The sequence below is a fragment of the Glandiceps talaboti genome, chromosome 7, assembly GCF_964340395.1.
Source record: "Glandiceps talaboti chromosome 7, keGlaTala1.1, whole genome shotgun sequence".
Classification (NCBI taxonomy): domain Eukaryota; kingdom Metazoa; phylum Hemichordata; class Enteropneusta; family Spengelidae; genus Glandiceps; species Glandiceps talaboti.
Genome location: NC_135555.1, coordinates 16016484 through 16037744, shown reverse-complemented (window position 1 = coordinate 16037744; position 21261 = coordinate 16016484). Strand labels below are relative to the sequence as shown.

General features: G+C 35.9%; 1 protein-coding gene across 2 annotated transcripts; it reads right to left on the bottom strand.

Moving 5' to 3' along the window:
- Positions 1 to 456: 456 nt before the first annotated feature.
- Positions 457 to 19666, bottom strand: LOC144437187 (lysosomal protective protein-like). 2 transcript variants are annotated; one of them, XM_078126070.1, is made up of 12 exons: positions 19575 to 19666; positions 17441 to 17635; positions 16312 to 16474; positions 15681 to 15767; positions 15185 to 15340; positions 14220 to 14311; positions 13550 to 13640; positions 8245 to 8382; positions 5513 to 5655; positions 4643 to 4718; positions 3519 to 3707; positions 457 to 2592 (listed from the first exon to the last, which is right to left on the bottom strand). In XM_078126070.1, exons 2-12 carry the CDS (start codon positions 17605 to 17607, stop codon positions 2509 to 2511), a joined length of 1386 nt encoding a protein of 461 aa, XP_077982196.1. In that variant the 5' UTR covers positions 17608 to 17635; positions 19575 to 19666; the 3' UTR covers positions 457 to 2508. The 2 variants fall into 2 exon arrangements, with proteins under 2 accessions (XP_077982196.1, XP_077982198.1); XM_078126072.1 differs by having other exon boundaries at positions 16363 to 16474.
- Between the last annotated feature and the right edge of the window lie 1595 nt (positions 19667 to 21261).

Here is a 21261-nt window from a genome sequence, read left to right as displayed (position 1 = left end):
CTTTTTTAATGTGATATTTTATTGTGATGGTTTACAAAATCATGTGCCATGATAAACCTTTCCTTTCAACATCTCTAGCACCAAGAAGTTTAACTTTCAAAAACCTGATGTCTACAATTATTGTGAAAATCCTGAAAATCAGAATAATCTGATTTAACATTACATGAAATGCCAGTGAGGTTGTTCAATAACTAATATGACTTCCTTATCTCCATTATTGCATAAATCTCACAAGATGCACCATTATCAGTCCATAATTTTGACAAGATATACTGAGAAAAAATGATGTAAATTAATTTTCAAATATTAATGCTGATTGACACCACTCATACCAGCAGTAATGCAATTATTCCTTATCCTTATTATAACCCCCCCCCCCCCACCCCCAGGTTAAAGGTCATACATTAATGAACATTCATATATCTCTTTCAATTTACACCCAAGTTTTTTTTTCACTTTGAGAGTGCCACTCAGTGAGAGTCTCTGTGCCTATTTCTGAGTCTGTAGTAATTGTACGAGTGAATTAAATAACTGTAACCTAGTTTCACTAACGTGATAATCAATCATGCTTAATTAACAGACACATTTTCAATCCCAAAAACATTCAAAACACTATCATCACGTCTGTGAGCGTTATAATCTACTGTATCTTTCTGTGTGTACCACATAGAATTATCAATGCCCAAATTTTACAAATATTTTCAATAACGTTTCTACATGCACTATTAAAAGTGGCATAGTCAATGGGGAAATAAAATGAGGACTGGTTTCAATTATGGCTCTGTTATGGACTACAGTATCCCTCATTTCTTACTATCATGTGACCTCTAACCTTTGAACTTTAAGTATTTCATGTGAGGTCAAACCTTTATTACTCTAGAAAAAAGTCAGGGTTAAAGTATGTTGGCTACATTATGTACTATAGACACAACAGTGATTTTGGTTGTAATGTCAGTTTGAAATCAGTTCAAAATTGTTGTATGTCTGCATACATTGTAGCTCCAGCGAGCTGCCAATCCTTTTACTTCACAAAAACAAGGAAATACAGTATCCCTCATTACTATTTGACCTCTAACCTCTGAACTTTAAAATGTGAGGTCAAACCTTGTTGTATTCTATATTGTAGAATTTTGATTATTTTGTGAAATGTAGAAAAAAAAGTCAGGGGTTAAACGACATCTGCTACATTTTAGACCTGGATATAAACATTTTGTCAAACATCAATCAAACCTTTGCTCCCACACTCACTTTACAGTATTTTACCCACAATTCACTCTGATTTATACTCTCACACATAAGCTTCCTAATATCAGACAAATCTCTCCAGTGTACAGAATTTTGTGAAAACATTACCATTTTCGAATCGTAGTATTGTAACTCCCGAGTTTTTGAATACCTATTTTCATTGGTTCAAATACAAATTATTTTTTTTGAAGAAGATTAAAAATTTTATAAATTTTTCAACAGACTTTCTTGAAAAGTACGCAGAATATTTGCAAGGAAATTAAAGAAAATATATGCACCTGTCATGACTCTGCCAAAGATATTGGTTTTTCTGAATAGGTATAACAAAAGAAATTTGCATGTTGAAGCTCTCAATACAGACTGACTACCCAAGTTGGTGATTATTTGATGTTAGAAAGCATTTTATTCAAAGCACATGTTTCATTTCGTTTTTTGGTACATTTTTACTCAAAACTGCAACTTTCTGTTTGATTCTTAATAGTATCTTTGGTCCATATTATTCAAACATAAATGCTGCGCTTTAAATATCATGAAATATTACTTATCTCAGAAGTTATAAAATAAGGAACATCCAAGAATACAAATCAGAGAGAATTGTGGGTAAAATATAGAATAGTGCCACTTGTGATAACTACTTCACTTTCAAGAGTCTTTGAGTATAAAAATAGTTTGAAAATAAGTCCAAATCTGCATATTTCAAAACTATAACTACTGCATAAAGATCCACAACTATGGACCCAATAATCTGAATATCGCACGTCTTCAGTAAAATCAAGAGACAAATACAGAGTTGTTGAACAAGAAGAAACTGTGGTGTAACATAAAATGGGTTAACTCGCAATATTTTTAAAAGTTATCGGTTTTTTAGGGGAAATACGTTCCTCATTATGTGATAGACACCATTTGAATATAAGAACCATGATTACAGATCAGTACTCAGCTGGGTCGACCTATGACCTTCATTTACATTAATACTACTGGTAACTATCAAGTGTTCGACCTTTGACCTTTATTTACTGTTAACTATCAAAAGTACACGACCTTCATTTACATATTGATATACTGGCAAATATATCAAAAGTATTTGACCTTTGAACTTTGTTTACATTTTGATAGTACTGGTAACCCTATAGAAGTATTTGATACCCAGCATGCACCTTGAGTGCTACACATATATGCAATATCGATGATATTAGGTCCATAGTTGTGCGACAGGCTTAGAAAACAAAAGTATACAAAAGTAAAAGCTGGTATATGTCTAATCTAATAGGGTTTCTTTTCTAAAAAGTTAAACACAAGTTGTTGGGTAGCTTTACGATTATCTTTCGGTGCCATGTGTCCAGCTCCCTGTAGATGTAAAAAAAAAAAAAGTTCAAAAGTTGTTAAATATTACCAATAAATGTATCATATTCTGCAACTGTGACAGTTGTAATATTAACCCATTGTTGTTACTAAAGTTTACATATTAAAATCACAGATGTGATGATGTCTTTTCAGTATTCTGATGATTTTGATTTGTGTTCTTTTGTCATGTATCATGCAAATTTGTTTTAAATTCTTACATACATCTCATTATCACGTCACCCGTGATCACCTTTGTTAATTTCTTACTGATCAATTCATCTTTTTTTTCAGTTACCTAATTATGTTATTCATGGCTCTGTATGCTATCACGTAGTCTAGTGCCTATATGGTATCATTACCATTTACACCTCCACTCACAGTATAGTCAAAGTCGTTACTCTAGAAGTCCTGAGATGCAATTTAAAATTCATCCACAGCCACCCACAAAGTCATGTCTTTGTTAATCAATCATAAAATTCTAACCAATAACACAGTCCCTCATAAAGTTGACTGTTTATTGGGGCAGATATGTAATGTCCAAATATGGTATACTTGTCAGCTTAGGATGCTACTTGTACACTGTTTTACGTCACTTTATTTAACAGTTGGGATTCACTGATTGGATGAACAACTTTTTGTGCTGATTGAGGGATTTTGACCAGATGTGGTTTTGTTAGAAACCACGTTGGCGTCCAGACTATCTATCACGAGTCACCTGTCGAAAAGCTAATGCGGAATCATTTGAGTTTACAGAGCTGTACTCATGGCCTGCATGGAAACATATAACTTTACTGTGTAGAATTTACAGACCAATAATGATGACTTTGCATTTTGACCATTTGATTCATCTACAGAAACCTCCATGACATAACAATGATGTGCAACTGTCTCTGTATGTTTTATATTACTTTGTTACCATGACTACATACCTTGACAGTAGCAAATGCCAGGTTTTCAAATTCTTTGACAAATCCTGCCACCTGATCAGAACCATCGTTGTACAGCCAAGCTCTACGTTGGACCTGCTCCTCTAGGTTCAATGATTCAATGAACCATTCGTTGCCAAGGAAACTGTTTGCTACATCGACATCACCACTGTACACCAAAATACGGTAATTCTGAAATGAAAGAAGTAACAGGACAATATTGAAAATGCTTTTTTTGTCGGGTGCTTCATTAGTTTTCTGTAAATTATTATCTTGTCAGATAGTTGCTCATTTGACATGAGTTCATGCGAACAAACCTAAAGGGTAATGCATGTTAGGAACATAACTTACCCATCTTACAGTCATTTTCAACAGAAGTGTCTGCCACAAGAGGGCGCCCTACATGTGGGCCAGAATCACATGGCGGTACACAAAGCAATCAATCAAATTTTAATAAAACAACTCTGGAATTCCTAACGTCTGAAATTAAGTTAATCTAGTTCTTATACGATACAAGTTATATGATACTACGATCATCTCCACTCATTACATCTAGTCAAAGCCAAACAATTTACAGTTAATCTGGCTAAACCCCATGATGGGTGAAGGGTAAAAGGCGCATGTCAGTAGTAATCCATCACAAATTGATGGGTAGTTGTATTTGGTTTACTTCCTTCAGACAACTGCTCATTAATATTCAATCAGTACAGCTGTACTTCACTACTGGGATGCGATAACATCATCACGTTTATATGAACGCTGTCAGGGGTAGCACGGTAGTACAGATTAAGTTGGCAGAAAGTTTTCACTGGTTGAGACAACAACTAACCTTTGTAATGAAATGCCAAGAGTGATGATTCTTTTCAAAAGAAGCCAAAGTACTTAGTATCATGACCCTCAAAGCTGGTCCAAACATGCTTCCGAACAGCACTCCTAGTGGCCAAACTATGCAATCTTTTGTCTTTTTAGTAACAGCACTCCTAGTGGCAAAACTATGCAATCTTTTGTCTTTTTAGTAACAGCACTCCTAGTGGCAAAACTATGCAATCTTTTGTCTTTCTAATAATTACTACATGGCGCCTTGGCCAACTCATGAACAAAAATGTGGGTAAACATTTGATACTTACGTATGTTCCTAAAAGTGTCAGGTACTGTTCCTTCAAGGTCATATATATGGGTGTATAATTTGAAAACACAGCATCACTGAAATTTACGAAGGAAAACAACATTACATTTAGTACATCCACGATGATTCTGACTGGAGATGTTGGTGAAAATTTGGGATTTTCTCCCAAGAAATTTGTTGACTTTGTGAGTAGAAATTTTCACTACTGAGAATGAAACCAGAGTCCATGAACATTTCATTCTAAGATTACATGTCTTTACAAATTGAGTGATGACCGTTTTACTGTAAATTCACTTCATGTTGGGAAAAATCTGAGTCATTCCTTCCTTCAGAAAACAAGTTTAGACAAATTTGGGTTTGCTCTTCATTTCTTTCAAAAACAAATATCTTTTCTTTTTTCACTTTTCCCCCCCCCAACTTTAATCAATTTGACCTGACAACACTGAAGTGACCATGGAACTACTATGTGACTATGGTTGAGAAGTAACTGCTTGAATTTCATTTCAATTTGATCAAACAAAATATTGATTCTAAAAGTTGATGAAGCAGCCACTACTGTGTGAACGTGATCAAGAATTAGTGGTCCCAGGTCCCGCTTATGTGAAACATTAAATCTTGCCTATGAATCTCAGATGACTTTTTAACATAGTTATTAACAGTAAGGTACTGGTCTGACGGACCAGACAACATAAAATTTGTGTGGTCCGCCCAAAGAATCGCTAGTCCTGGACCCAGGACCAGTGGATTTGTTCACTCCTGGTAAGTATTGTCATTCTGCCCTCAGCTCAATCAGAATTGTGGCTGATAGGGTGAAGAGACATATCCTATCTAACACAAAGTTTACAAGTAACAGTTACAGTGACACCCATACCTGCATAGCTGCCAGTCTGGGAGGCCATCTTTGATATGCAGAGCCTCTTTCACATAGGGATCATTGAGGTATCGAGTTATTGCTGTAGCATTTCTACAATACGGCACCAATCCTAACTTGTGACTTGAAGTGTATTTCATTTTCTGAAAATCAAAATCAAAATCCCACATGTCAGTGTCGTATAAATAAAGTTTTCCAAACCAAACATTACAGGACATAATCAAAGCATGGAGTTATGATGGTCCAGTCCGAATCAAGAGAGACTGGCTTGAGATCTGCACATTGCTTCTAGTTCAAACCTTACTGCTGATATTTGTTTCAAAATGGCCGAAGTTCTTGGACAACATTTGAACCACGACAGTTGACCCAGCTGTATAATTGGGGACTTGGTAGGATAGAGGTTATGCGGCCGTGACATTTCATATGAATGGAACACAAGAGGGTGTCCCAGATTTGGCAAGTGAGGGCTAAAATGTTGTTGTGGCCACTGATTCTATGGTTATGTATGAAGCCATGAAAAAAAACATGTGTAAAAGAACTTTGTGTGGTCTTAAAGAGTACATATATTACAGCAGTAGTTAATACATATTTAGATTGCTGGTAGTTGCTAATAAAATAGTACAGCAGGAAACACACCAAAATAAGTGGTAACTTTATGTCTGTTGTCTGTTAATACGCCATAATAGTCAATTTTTCCGGTTCAAAGATGCATTGCACGAGAGGACGTCACTTATGTTGCTGCATTTAGACTTGTTTTGTCTTTGTTACGTTTTAAATAACATTTTCATCAGGAAATGATGGAAAGACATGTTGACCTCTTTGATTATGAGAGATTTTATAGAATAAAGACTAAACACCATCAATGACAGAGAGGGATTTTACGGGTGAGCCCAGGGTACAGTTATGTGACAACCATCCTCCTGAGTAGCGTGTGCAAACCTGTCTGCACATATACAATACATGGTATTGTATGGAGAGAAGCGTAGTGTATCTTGGAACTGGCAACTGGTCTATACTCGGCTATTCTGCCCTCATTTGCATTTCTAAAACATTGTAAACAGCACTCCTAGTGGCCAAAACATGAAATGTTATATCTCTCTCTGATACCTGAATATTGAGTATTGATTGTATACTCCCCAGGGAGCTGAAGAAGTATTTAATTTCACTGTCATAGCTTGTGTGCAACACCATTTCCACAGCTGTAGTAATTTAGCTCTCTGTCATACACTCTCTATACCAGCCAGCCTTCCGACTGTACCACAATATACAAAATATCACCAATAAAACTAAAAACACGAAAACCGAAGTCCTCATTTATACCACTCTTTGTAAGTACAATTGCTTTCAACTCATAATGACTTCTAAAGATAATGACTTCCTATGCTGAAATTTATCATTGATCTAACAACAACAAAAAACCATCAAGCAATGATTTATTGTTCTATACATGACACAAGGGAGCTTGGATTAGCTTAACTGGCCATCTAATCACCAGGAGTTAAGACCTGGATCATAACGGATTAAGCTAATCCTTTGTATCAATACCTGTCCTCAGTAAATCTAACGTTATACTAATTTCAGAACCAAGATAATACATTACTGGTCCTAAATCTCGGAAGAAAAATAAGGATTTTCTGACCTCATGCCATTCTGAGCATAGATAATAGTGAGAGACAATGGGGATGTAGACAAAATTTGGTTGGTAGCTGGAAAAAAAAATGTACGTTCTTCCCTTTTAGCCAATTTTCAACTTCCTTTAATATTTCTCTGTTGATTTACATAATATTGATGTAAATATCTTTCCAAGCACAACTTACAAATCTTCCACTCGGATTTTGCTAAGGAATGAAAACCCCAGTAACCCAGTAACAGGAAGGAGCATATCTGGTAAAACTTGCATAGTTTCCCACACATTATACAACGATATTAGTGGAGAACCCCAGTAAAATGAGTGGGGAACTCAGGTAGATTTTACCTACTTATCGCCCTTAACAAAAATTCAGTTCCGTATTCATCAAAAGATTAGCTACACCTACAGACAATAGTTGATGCACTATAGTAAGAATGTGTATACATTGAGCTTGGTCCACAGCACTTATGTATGAAATGGTTACAAAGGACAAATTAACAATCAATTATTTTCACTTATTCTTTCCTTTTTCAAATAAGCAACAATTTGTCTCTGGTGGAGCATTTGCTGGTCAGACATTTTCTGCAAGCATAGCTTACATCTTAATGCATTATAATGGCAGCCAGTATCATAATCATTAAGACAACTCTACCGACAATACCACCCAAGCACAAACATCTGCTATCATTAGCTCTCCATCAAAATTTCAATATTGAAATGCAGCGCCCTCAGTGTCAGATAGTGGCATCTGAAGGAGCATGACAAGCATTCTACTACCTTTTTTGACATCTTCCTTACTTTGAACGATTTCTGAATTTTCAAAAATATATTTTTATCTTAAATTCATCGATACCACAATTTTCCCAGATACGTTTTTTACTGTAAAACTGTGTATTGATTCTCCCAGCTTCATACATACAAATCCAAATGAACATTTCAAATCAGTCGGTCAAATTTTTGGTGGCAACTCATCAAACATTGTCAGGAGCGTACTACTGTATGTCAACGTTTATATTTGTTGGAGTCAGGTACTGCAACGATGAAATGTCCATCTCACATCTAGATCCGGGCAAACAATTATATATAGTTATGACTCACTAACCTGGTGTTGTAGGCCAATGGGAAGGTAACTGTGATGTGTCTTGTACTTCAAGTTCTGTGTTACTCCACCAGCACAGTCTGCATACAAGTTGTACGGATTCAAACCACTGTTGCCAACAATGTCTGTAACTTTTTCTACCTACAATCACAAACAAGAAAAGATTCAGATTTATCAACAAAAGTCAAATTAAATGGTTTTGAAAATAGTTGACACATTTTACTACATTCCTGTATCTCTTCAACGGTACTGAAACCTTGGAAACACACTGCATCTAAACTAGTAATGGAACTGGCTGCAGAAACTTTTATATCTGTAGAGTATGTTCTTTTTTTCAAAAATTACAAATTTAATGCATTCATATTAGCTACCTTTGTATTGTGGTCAAATTGACACTAAAAAGTACTATACTTAGCAATATACTCAGATACATTGTGTACCAGTATTAAGGGGCAACATATTCCACAAAATTTAGGCATTTTTATAAACTTTGGGATTTAGAGAGTCATTTCATGATACATCACACACAACTGCCTAGAAACACCAGGTTGAATTTCATTCATCATTCAATATTTAGTCCAAGTATCTACCATGGACACACATTGTTACAGGGTATTACTGACTCTACGTTAAAATACAAGTAATCAAACTACTCATGCATGGTAATGTTTCAATATATGGTGACTTGACAGATGTATGCACAGACTGGACATGAAATAGTGAATAATTGTGTTTACCTAGTTTGTTCCTAAATCACTTCATTACATACGCACACACACATGCATGCACACACACACATACACACACACACACATGCACACACAGACACACACAGACACACACAAATTACATACATACATACATACATACATACATACATACATACATACATACATACATACATATATACATACATACATACATACAGACAGACAGACATACACACACACACACCTACCTACCTACCTACCTACCTACCTACGTATGCACACATACACACACACACACACACACACACACACACACACACACACACATACATACATACATACATATATACAATAACAATTTTGAAACTTTTTACACATTCTTAAAGTGTTTTTTTTTGTAATTAATGAGTGTTACAATCATGGATATTTTGGTCTATATTCAACCAAACTTTCACAATTGTAGCAGATAAACATAGTAAAGTTCATTCTATTAGTTAAAATTCCAAAATAGATATTAGTTTCACATCCATATAACTGTTATACCATGAAAGAAAGCATACATCGCCCTACAAAAAACAATGGACACACCAAAATGGATGATGACTATACAGTTTGATAGCCTGCACACACTACATAACCTAGTAGGTAAACCAAAGTTAACATTTGTTAAAAAACTAAATAACGACCCTGACATCTGTCATGTTCCTTTCTAATTACTTTATGAGACTTTTATTACCATTAATGATACTTTAATAGCAGACTAATGGCTATAGGATAGATGTCATTAGGGTGACTACTTCACACCTTACAAGGTAATACCACTTGAGTCTATTGTCAGTGAAAATGTTCACTACTTTCATAATGTACAATAATTGCACATTGATTGATTTTTTCTTTTTTTGGTCATATTTTTGGTGTTGTATACATGTATGTATCTCTAGTAGTAACAACAGATGGGCAAGTGATTTGGCCCTGCGATGCAGTGCTATGTTAGATTTCTGTTCTAATTCTGGTTTGTAATTAGTGAATGATAAATGATTAAGAAAAGGTGATTAATTATGTCAATTAGTGTGGTGAGCCACACACACAGCTGTCCGTTATTGTGATTCTGACTTCTGATTGGTACACCCATGTATTCTGATAATTTCTAAACTAAGACAAACTTTTGGGACCATCTTGACCACTTTCTAACAGGTAAATTTAGGACCATCTTGACCACTTTCTAACAGGTAAATTTAGGACCATCTTGACCACTTTCTAACAGGTAAATTTAGGACCATCTTGACCACTTTCTAACAGGTAAATTTAGGACCATCTTGACCACTTTCTAACAAGGTAAATTTAGGACCAGTTTGACTGATATCTGACCAGATAAAACCTTACCATGTACTGTGATAGATTCTAATTTGGAACACAATTTTGGACCAGATTAGCTTGACCATAAAATAAGATGTACACATTAACTTCAAATTGAATGCATGGTATTATTTTTGATGAATTATGTGCATTTAAGTCAAATTCCAAACTTTGCCTTTGAAGGTTTCTGTTGAAAATTTTCAAATTCTGGGAGATCAGCTTCACCATATGTATATCAAGAAAGGAGACCCACTATAAATTTAATGTCCAAATACAGAAATTAGGGGAAATTTGAAAACAATTTCTAGATATATTTTCTGTTTGGTTGACTTACTATAGTTGTTCTGCTTAATTAAACACTGTATTCTTTCCTACTAAGTAAGTAGCATCTGTGTTATTACCAAGCAGCCTTTATCATGTTTACCATAGATAGTTCAACTTAAAACCTAAATGTCTAAATACCATGGTTCTGGAAAACTAACTACTGTATCAGTGAAGCTAGTAGCTACTCTAATCAAATTACATGATTATTTATGATAATATTGAGATTATTATGTCCAGGAACACCTTTTTTCCCTAAAGCTCAGTATGATAACATGGGCCTTTAAATAAAACTTAAGTTTGTTACTGAAAGTTTAGTCTTGTAACAAGACGACCTTGGATATCTGCGATTGGAAGATTGCCAAACAAAAGCCAAGGATGACAGCACCTCTAGCACTCGACAGTGCATTTGGTGCAGAGTTGTCCAAGGGTCTAGCAGCTAGACTACTGAAAGCTAAGCTACTGAATAGAGATGGGAGCTAAACATAGCAACATATGTACTCATCATTCATCATCATCACAGGATATCATTTCCCACTTATTGATGACAAAAACTACTTTTTGGGAGTTTGGAAAACTTGTCCAAGGGCTTTTGACTGCTTTTCATACATGGTCTTACGATTATAAGTTTCCTCCCAAGAACATTTGACAATAGTGGAGCCAATCATTTTATTTCACATACAAACAAATTTGATCCATATTAATCACCAAACTAACAGGTTCTGTTGTTACGCTAATTGTACTGGGCTCATTCATTATTTGATAGGTGGGTGGGGTGGGTGGGTGAGGGGACCAATTCTCCTATCATTAATCATGTGAATGTTCGGAAAAAGTATGTCCAGTCATGACATTACAAATAACTGTATTAGCAGAGAACCCATCCTTTTATAGTGCTTAAGAGCAAAAGAGTAAAACTATATAGATAGAGAATATGAGAAATGCTTAGCTGACTTATAATTATGGTCTTTTAGTTGCATTTGGAATATACTAATAGCATGTCCTCGTCAAGGTACAATGGTCTCTCCTCTTTAGAATCTAACAGATGTGAAGAGAGAAGATTAACCCCTTCGCTACTAGATATATGATGAAATACTGAAATTCTACTTTTATTTTATTTTGTAAAACATAGCCGTCATCATGTATGTCATGATTCACACACACCTTAGCGTTTCATGGTAAGTAAAACTAAGTTAGTAACTAGGGGTGTTCGGAAAAAATAATTTATATGATTGGAATCATGAAAGGAATTTGCCCAAAGTTACCATTGATGTCAAACAAATGAGCTAAATTCAAAGTGGTAGGTGAAACTTGGGTTTCTGGATGCTAATGTGGTATCAAATTATCTCTAAAAAGATCTTTAGATTCGATGAAGGATAGCACTAAATTAGAGTTTCCATAGTGAGTTCCATAGTGAGCAGAACGCGAGGTGTCATGTTTGTCAGTAAACAGAGAAAGCACTTCATCCATACATGAACTTTACATAGGCACACTTTATATAAACCATACACTGATGAAAGTGAAGCCTGTAAAACCTACTGCATTAAAGTGGCACAAGCTGAGTTTTATAAGCTTCTTACTCAAGTGAAAATACTTAAATGACAACACATTCCAGCATGTCAGTGCATGCCTTCTGTAACATTACAATTGTATTCTAGCATTGTCAGAACAGTTGATTGCATAGTCAGGATTTCCTGAACATTTTTTGATATGTACCATAAATTATGTCATTGGATCATTTATGAGTTATATCTTAATACCAGATTTGAGTTCAGTTCATTGCAAGTAGTGGTTAAGTGTGCCTCAGTGTGTACAATAATGCAAGTACCTTTTAAATATGCAGTAAAAACTACGCCTAAACATGTATAAACTCAGCTTGTGCCCCTTTAAAACTAACTGTGCTATGTCCCGGAAAGGTACAAGATTTTATACCAAATATGTTGTCTGGGAAGTATTTAGCAAAACAGAGGTTAACCTTTCATGGGTAACAACACTGAGATGGGGATATAGTTTAAAACAGATAGTTATCTAGTGGATCTATAGAAAAACAATATTTTCTGAACTACAGGATAATCCCCTGTAATCGCAATGTCTCCACCGAGACAATCTGATCCACAATTCCTCATTTCAACTGCATTTAAATTTAATGGTTCTTCTAATAGATAAGGGAGTTGCACACAAGGTCTGACAAAAACTTCTACAAAGGAACAAAGTAGGCTGAGTGCATGCATCATTAAACTCAGCCAACACAGCTGTAAATATGGGTAGCTGGTAGCACAAGTTTACACGTACAGTATGTGGTTTATTTTGATCATATTCAGGGTGGATTTTGTGCTACATGGAAATGGTGAAGAGTAAATAAGTTACATGTAGAATTCTCTCTGGGATGTTTTTACAAGAATTTCCACTTGTCAGTAACACTTTCAGTCTGTATTTGCCAGTAACAAGCCAGGAAAAGAGAATATTGGGTCTTGTGGCTGTTATGATGACATTTTGCATAAATTAACATAAATATTCATGATTGAAGACTCATGAATATTCATGTTCAGTTATGCATGGCTACTAGCTCCCATGAGATAATGTATGCCCATGGCAATCTCTATCACTGACCAACGAACGAGGGAAAAAGTTTCAACTCGCAGTGTCGTGGCAATTGTGCATAATGTGTGTGTGATGTAAAATCATTAAATAATTCTGCCAGACCCCCAAATTTACTTTCCCTTTTGGGGGGCTTGTTCTTTTTTGTATGGAAAACTAAATCAAACTACATTGAATATCAAAACCTTGTGAAACTGGTCTATTTAACAGTCACTTTGTTGTCAATAATAAATAAATAATGATAGCTGCATAGGTTGTACTGAATACAACACACTTTGCAAGGTACACTTTTTTTTATCTATATCTCAAAGGACACAAACACTTACCTGAGGCTGACAGTCTGGGTTGGTGTTATTGTAGAAATCACATTTAGTTCCATTATTTGCACAACAGGTCTGTTTCAATGTATTCCACAAACTGTAAAAAAAAAAAACATCCATTGTGTGTGAATATCAAATCATTTTGATAAGCACTCCCTCGACAGTATAATAATCCAAATAAATAAATTTGTCAGTCTTACCAAATTATCAAATTAATTTGTAAGTGTGAAATATTATTGGAGCTCTTGAATGTATAGTATGTAATTCATAAAAATAACCAAAACTGCATGTCATTCCCATCTGGGGTCAGGTCAGGTCAGGCCAGGTTAATCTCAAGCTTCTCCAGCTACACATGAAGAGTTGATTTGAGGCACCCAAAATATGTCATATTGTAATTGACGAGAACTTAGGGGTACTTGAGATGCCTTGAGGCTCCCTAGAAAGCATAACTGGTGACACCCCCTCATGACTTAATGTCACAGACCAAATGACACCCAAAATATGTCATATTGTAATTGACGAGAACTTAGGGGTACTTGAGATGCCTTGAGGCTCCCTAGATGGCATAACTGGTGACATCTCCTCATGACATAATGTCATAGAACTAATGACATAGTGTTACAAACCATATTACAAATGTGACTCAAGTCTGTTAATAATTCATGATTGTACATACCTTGTTCCAAAGAGACCATGGTAATATGAGAAATAAACCAAGGAATTGAGTAAGTCCTCATAACTAGTTATACCATTACCAACAGCAAAACCCTATTGAAGAAAAAAAGTAGTGTACAGTTAAGGCAAAAAAAAATGTTTCTTGGTCAGGGCAGTTTGTCTAAAATGGTGTGAAAATGCGATTTAAAAAAAAATTGATTATCAACAAACCTGTCACTCAGTCTACTATTTATGGCAGTTACTGTTATTTTTATTTAGTACTTTAGAGCAAGTGTGTATGTGGGACATATTATCATTTGCTTGATCATGATTGGCTCTGCAGTTGTCTTCATGCACTGAAGTAGAGAGGGCTATTTTTGTGTTTCCCCACAGATCTGCATTCTGCATGGGCTGGACAAACACTAAAAAAAGACCGATGCAGGGTAGTTTTAAGTGATGCGTGCACTGACCAGAAACAATTTTTTTTTTTGCCTAAGCTCATGGTATTGACTTATTTTCATTCCATGGATCCAGTTCACAGCATATTCTATAAATTGATAAAACATTCAAGTTGGCATGTATATTACATGACCTACGTAATTTGGCTAAAATGTCTAAAAGGCTGGACACTTCCACCTCATGACCTTGGGTCAAAAAAATGGACACTTGAGATAAACATTTTGGGACTACTTTGACCTCGTCGGTCAGAACTACCAACATTTGGCCACTGGAGAAAATTTTGCTGCAGTTATCTGTTACCACCGACCATGGCCAGTAAAACCAACATCTAGAAACTGAAGTTAACATTTTGTGAGTAGTTTCCTCTGACCTTGGTCAGTAAATGCAACAAATGGACACAGTAGATTAAAACTCTGTGAGTACCTTACATTCACCCCTGACATTTGATAAATCATAGCATTTTAGGAATGAAGTAACATAAAATAAAAAACATAGATATTAAGTTATTTTCATAGAATGATTCCCTACCTGTAGTTTAATTGAAGTGTCAGTCATTATCTTGGCAGCCAATGTCGGTACGTATACACCACCATAATCTTCTCCCATGATGAAAAGTGGTAAGTTTTTGAGAGAGGTATACACCTCAAAGAAAGACTTCAGAGCTTGATAGTTGTCTTCAACAACCTAAGAATTCAGAAGAAGCAAAAAAAAAAGAAATCTCACTGGTTAACTTTCTTTTTATTCTGTAAATGTAAATAACACCTAAGAGTGTCTAAATTGTGGCTATTGTTTCATCTTATAATTTCTACACAAATTGTTGAACTGAAAACACATGACATCTGGTCATGAAAGTTGTAATTTTACAATTTCAAAACAAAAACTAATGAATTCACTCATACAACAGACACATGACTATCACATTTTTTTAGTCTGAGTAAATTATTCAAGATCTCATTTTAAAATTTTCAGTAAAAGTTTATGGAATGTATTCACATGACAGACACATGACTATCACATGACCCACCTGGTCATCATCAGTTGCATATTTTCCATCATCAGAGTAGGAAAAGCCAACACCAGCTGGAGATTCCAAATACAGAACATTAGCTTTCTGTAAAAAGTAAGAAACACACAAGCAGTTAGATAACATCTCTGAAAATACAAATATCATCTTTTTTTTAAAGTGACAATTTTGAGATAGCTGCTTCCATTACTCAACCTCCACTGGGACAGACTACCTGTAAACTTGAAGGACTAATGCTACTACACTATTTTCTCTATCCTAACTGACGTCACGTTTTGATTTTTTTTAAACTTATGCTCATCCTTTCAAGTCTACTCCGATTCTTCAGTTATACTGGTCTTGAATGGCATTCCACTATAGACCGTGATTGGTCGAATACATAATTAGACATATTTAAATGGTGCAATCAGTATATGTAAATGTGAACCATCAACCCACACATCAAATTCTATTCAAACTTGTGTTAATGTTTTGTGTTGGGCATGGCTTAATACCAACATAACTGAAGAATCTGAGTAGACTTTCAAAAATTCAAAAAAATCAAAATGTCGGTTTGGATAGCAGAAATGGTGTAGTAGTAGTAGCATTTGTCCTTCAAGACTACAGGTAGGCTAGGGACAGACAGACTTACCAAGTTCCAGCTATAGTCGTTATACTGCAATGTAACACCGTCAGGCTGTACAAGGTATGGACCATGTTCCGACAGTAAACCATCCAGTGAACTACAACCTGGACCACCACTTAACCATAGGATAATGGGGTCTGTAGTTGGCTTATTTTGAGATTCTACATACCTATGATAACAAAGAATTTAACACCATTTACTACGAAATAAACTGATAAGTGTGCACGTGAAGGATGGGGTTTCAAATCCTACATTTATTTTCCACCCAAGTATTACTCAAAAATTTGTCTTTGTTCAGTCGAGGAAAGTACAAGTGACATATGTAGCCTTGTCACTAGGGTTTCAAGATGAGTAGTGACAAATCTACTATCATGTTACCAGTATGTATTTGGTCACATGGAGAATAACTTTGTGGAATGATATAATTATACCCCACAAGCATATTTATGAACAATTTGGAAAAATATTGTGATCATAGATGGATGGATGGATGGATGGATATGTGGATGGATGGATGGATATGTGGATGGATGGATGGATGGATGAATGGATGGATGGATGGATGGATGGATGGATGGATGGATGGATGGAAGGATGGATATGTGGATGGATAGATGGATGGATGGATGGATGGATGGATGGATGGATAGATGGATGGATATGTGGATGGATGGATGAATGGATGGAGATGTGGATGGATGGATGGATGGATGGACTGTATAGATAGAGAGATAGACAAAGAGTTTCTCTTTTCAATGTAAGTTTGTAGAAGACAGACAAAGACAGAAAAACAGAAACATAAAGTGAGACAAAGGAGCAGTTTTTTCAAGGTAATAACTGAAAGTCAACTGTACAAAAAATGATGTATAATCTTGAAGCTAATATGACACCCATGACATGATAAACGTTATAACATATTAGGCCACATACTGTATTCAAAGTTATGTTACAATCCTGCATCATTGCATTACTGTTATCTAAGTACGGAATATATGTCATTATTCTTATGTTCTCTACAAACATTTTGTAAAACTTTGCCAAACAACCGTTCTACACATCTATATTTGAATCCTAATCCAAAGGGGCCCTTTAAGTGAGTGTTTTTTATTACTGGATATATAATCATGTTACTAACCAGTAATGGAGTTGTTTGGATCCTGTAGCTGCTAGATATCCAGAGAAGTGTTTAAAGCTGGGTTGCTTAGCAAGACCTGGTAAGTAATCAATGTTATCATGTCTTGATGCAGCCAACCATATATTGCACAGAAATGTCAAAAGTAATATCTGCATACAAGTCTTCATTGTGACTCGCTGCAGCTATGTACTAGATCTGAAAGAAGAGAAAATAAATATCAATACCTGTAGTTCAAAACTGAACAAAAAATTTAAAGTCATTTAAAGTGTATGGTATCAAGACTTCTGCATGTTCAGTGTTTTTGCTAAGGACAGTAAGTAGGTAAAATCTACCGGGGTTCCCATGTTATTTTACCTGGGTTCCCAAACAAACTTATTACCATAGACTCTATGAGGAAACATTTTTACCCTTTCTGCTACAGGGGTTCCCCAACCTTAGCAAAAACATTGATGTTTTTATGATCATGTAGGTATAACTATATATAAGCTTAGCCCTGCTTGCATGGCTTGGTGGGTCAGTGACTCGATTCTGACTGTTTACTGTCACTTGACCCCAAGCTGGAGCCTGTGTGGGAGTGACAAGTCAATATATAGTCACATACACTACAGCCATGTTGGGTTACATGTAGCTGTTTGCTAGCCATGTTGTATATGTGTAGTGGGTCCATGACTCCCCTATCAATTCTGACTCTGGCTGTTATCACTCAGCCCCCCACATCTCAACCCTTAAATGTGGGAGTTACCAACAGTCAGTTACACTATAGTGTATGGTAGTCCTGCTTGCAGACTGTGCATGCATTTTACTCAATACTGTCCTCCAAAAACCAATGCAACCCTGCCAATTTGGAGTGCACCTGCAAAATGTTTTCATACTAATTACAAAAGAATTACATACCTAGCGATCAAATATTAGCAATCGATTGCATATGTACTCATTTCACAACTCTTTGATGATAGGAGTCACTGCTAAGATCCCAAAGAATGTCAAAATCAGAATTTTTCCAGTTTTAATAATTTTCCATAATTTCAAATGTTCCATCACATAAATGCCACCATATTTGATCTCAACATCCAATAGACAGTACAGAGGAAGCCCAGAAATTACAGTTGAAGTTGTAATTTCTGGATTTTTGGTCATCCGAACTGGGACTTTTGTAGTCATGGCAAGATAAAATAACTAAGTATACAGTCAATTTAATACTTATATTTTACCACTGGGTGTGTCAATTCTTTAGTTACCAGCATTTCTGGTAAGCCCAGGTTTCATGGCTGTATCTTTTCAAGACGGAGAAGGAAGGGACGACTTACTCCATATGCAAGCAGGATTAACTATACCCATACAAACTAAGGCTAAGCTATGATCAACATACGTCCTCTACAGTACTAAATATGACCATGAGATTACAATATCTTATTTCCATATCATAAACCAACATTTTGATGGGGATGTGTTTCAATCTTCATCTTCAGACACACAACAAAACATGATCATTCAGTTGATGTTTGTAGTAACAACACCTTCCTTTCACTACGTTGTTTACAAAAAAAATCACTAGTAAGTGACGCCCCCAGAATTCTTGTGCAGATGCCAAATTTCAATATTACACTGAATTCTTATTGAAAAGCTAAATTTGTTATGTGGCTCGGTATTATCTAGGCAAAAAGACACCACAGTAAATTTCAAAATATTACAGATCATATGATTAAGTTAGTTTACGGATTGGATTGTGTAGGAAATGGCATTCTTAAGTTTGTGTCTACTTCCGGAAACTGGAACCAGTGAACCCTGAGGTGGGACAGAGACGGTATTACCTCTGGAAGGATTCTGACGCCAGTTACCTAAGTCATTTGAGTCACGAACGTTTGCGAAGACATACACATGATACAGGTATTGATAAACTTTACTCCTGACAATGACTAGGTTTGTTTTAGTCTGCACAATTACAAGTAAGTACCTCAACTGCTTGAAAACATATGCTAAGTGAGAGTGTTTACGATTTTTTTACGGCAATCAAGGTCACGTGGATAACATCAAAATGGTAGGGTTTTCCTAATATTAGGATCGTAACCGCCCTTTCTCTCACGGTCAAGACTTTTTCAATATCTTAGCAACGCTCTCTGACCCGGGCTCTTACCTTATATACTTCAAAAGTGGCGAGTTGTATCACCTAAATGCACGTACCGCAGTACAGTTATCAGGACGGTGACACAGGGTCGCTGGTCATCTGAAAGTCAGGTGACTATCACAGCACGGTCTGTTTTGATGTTGTTTATTCACTCCAGTAAGGACACATGGCATACTGAATGTGGGGGACGAAAATTCGATTTGTGTGTATAACTTGTATAAGATTTTCTTTGCTATCAAAATATGCTATGTTTTATTCACTCGTTGCAAAAAAATATTTTACCATATTTTAAAGTGATCAAAAGGAAATATATCCGATGGGTTTATGTTTTCATCAGCAAAATGTGTTCCGTTTTTTCAAGCCCCGGATTTCAAATTGGCGAACTTCAAATTTGCAGCAGACGACACTAAGAGGTCAAGTTCCGGCATACAGGCCGCAAGAACATTGTACAGGTACGTGGACTGTTATTTTTTCAAACACGAATTGCAAAATTCACCAGACGACACTGTAAAATTAACGAAATAAAACTAAACAAGTCAAAAAAGAAAGAGAGAAAAGCATCAAATGGGTTTAAATGTCAAATTTGAAGAACACCGTGACCAAAGAAACAGATGAGATTTGTTGGTTGGTTGGTTGCTTGCTTGCTTGCTTGTTTGCTTGCTTGCTTGGTTGGTTGGTTGGTTGGTTGGTCGGTTGGTTGGTTGGTTGGTTGGTTGGTTGGTTGGTTGGTTGGTTGGTTGGTTGGTTGGTTGACTGGTTGATCGAGTGGTTGGTTGTTTGGTGGGTGGGTGGTTGGTTGGTTGGTTGGTTGGTTGGTTGGTTGGTTGGTTGATTGATCGATCGATCGATTGATTGATTGATTGATTGACTGACTGACTGACTGATTGATTGATTTATTGATTGATTGATTGATTGATTGATTGATTGATTGATTGATTGATTGATTGATTGATTGATTGATTGATTGATTGATTGGACATATTTGGGAAGAAATGTTCTGAACACGATGCAAGATTATTAACATGTCAACATGTTATACGCTAATTAATTAATACGTAGCAGTGAAATGTATGAAATTTATTCTTGCATTATAGCCCTCCAGGGGCTAGCCTTCGTATGACCGTATTTTAGCAACAGATTTTCATCGACGCCGGGATTCAGACAAACTCAATATTAAATCCAATGGCAATGCATTTGTTTCTTTACTCTTCCGCTTTTTCGTTTATTTAGTTTAGTTGGTTCTTCTTCTTTTTTAAAAATGTTACTGTTTTTTTAATTAATTCTAAGACAGGATAGCGTACATTAGTTATTTTGCAACTGTAAACGAGTGAAATTTCAATGCATTTGCTCAGAAACAGTTCTTGCGTATACTCAGCAAATGAACACCATTTCCATCATAGCTCTGGAAATAGTATGCTACGGGGTTTCTACACGACGTCGTATTGTCCCCTCCCTTCTGAGAGGTTTTTATTTCCCAAATCCGTGCAAATGAAATCTGTTCGCAGTCTTGTTGTTAGAGATAGGGAGGAACCATAGCGTAAGGGAGAAGATGTGTCGAAACCCCGTAGCGTATACCGGGGGGGGGGGGGGGGGCTACTCCCCTTTATTTGAGTATACGTATATGTGCCCCTCTTAATTTGGGGTGCGTTTTGTAGCGTCTAAAATGGGGTCTGTTTTTTTCTAGCTGTAGAGTCTA

Excerpts from the sequence above, each read along its gene's own strand:
- LOC144437187 (XM_078126070.1), bottom strand. The coding sequence starts at position 17,607 with ATGAAGACTTGTATGCAGATATTACTTTTGACATTTCTGTGCAATATA. Across the intron at positions 13,641-14,219 it reads CATGGTCTCTTTGGAACAAG|TTTGTGGAATACATTGAAAC; the intron begins GTATGTACAATC and ends TTTTTTTTACAG. Across the intron at positions 3,708-4,642 it reads TGACACTTTTAGGAACATAC|AATTACCGTATTTTGGTGTA; the intron begins GTAAGTATCAAA and ends CTTTCATTTCAG.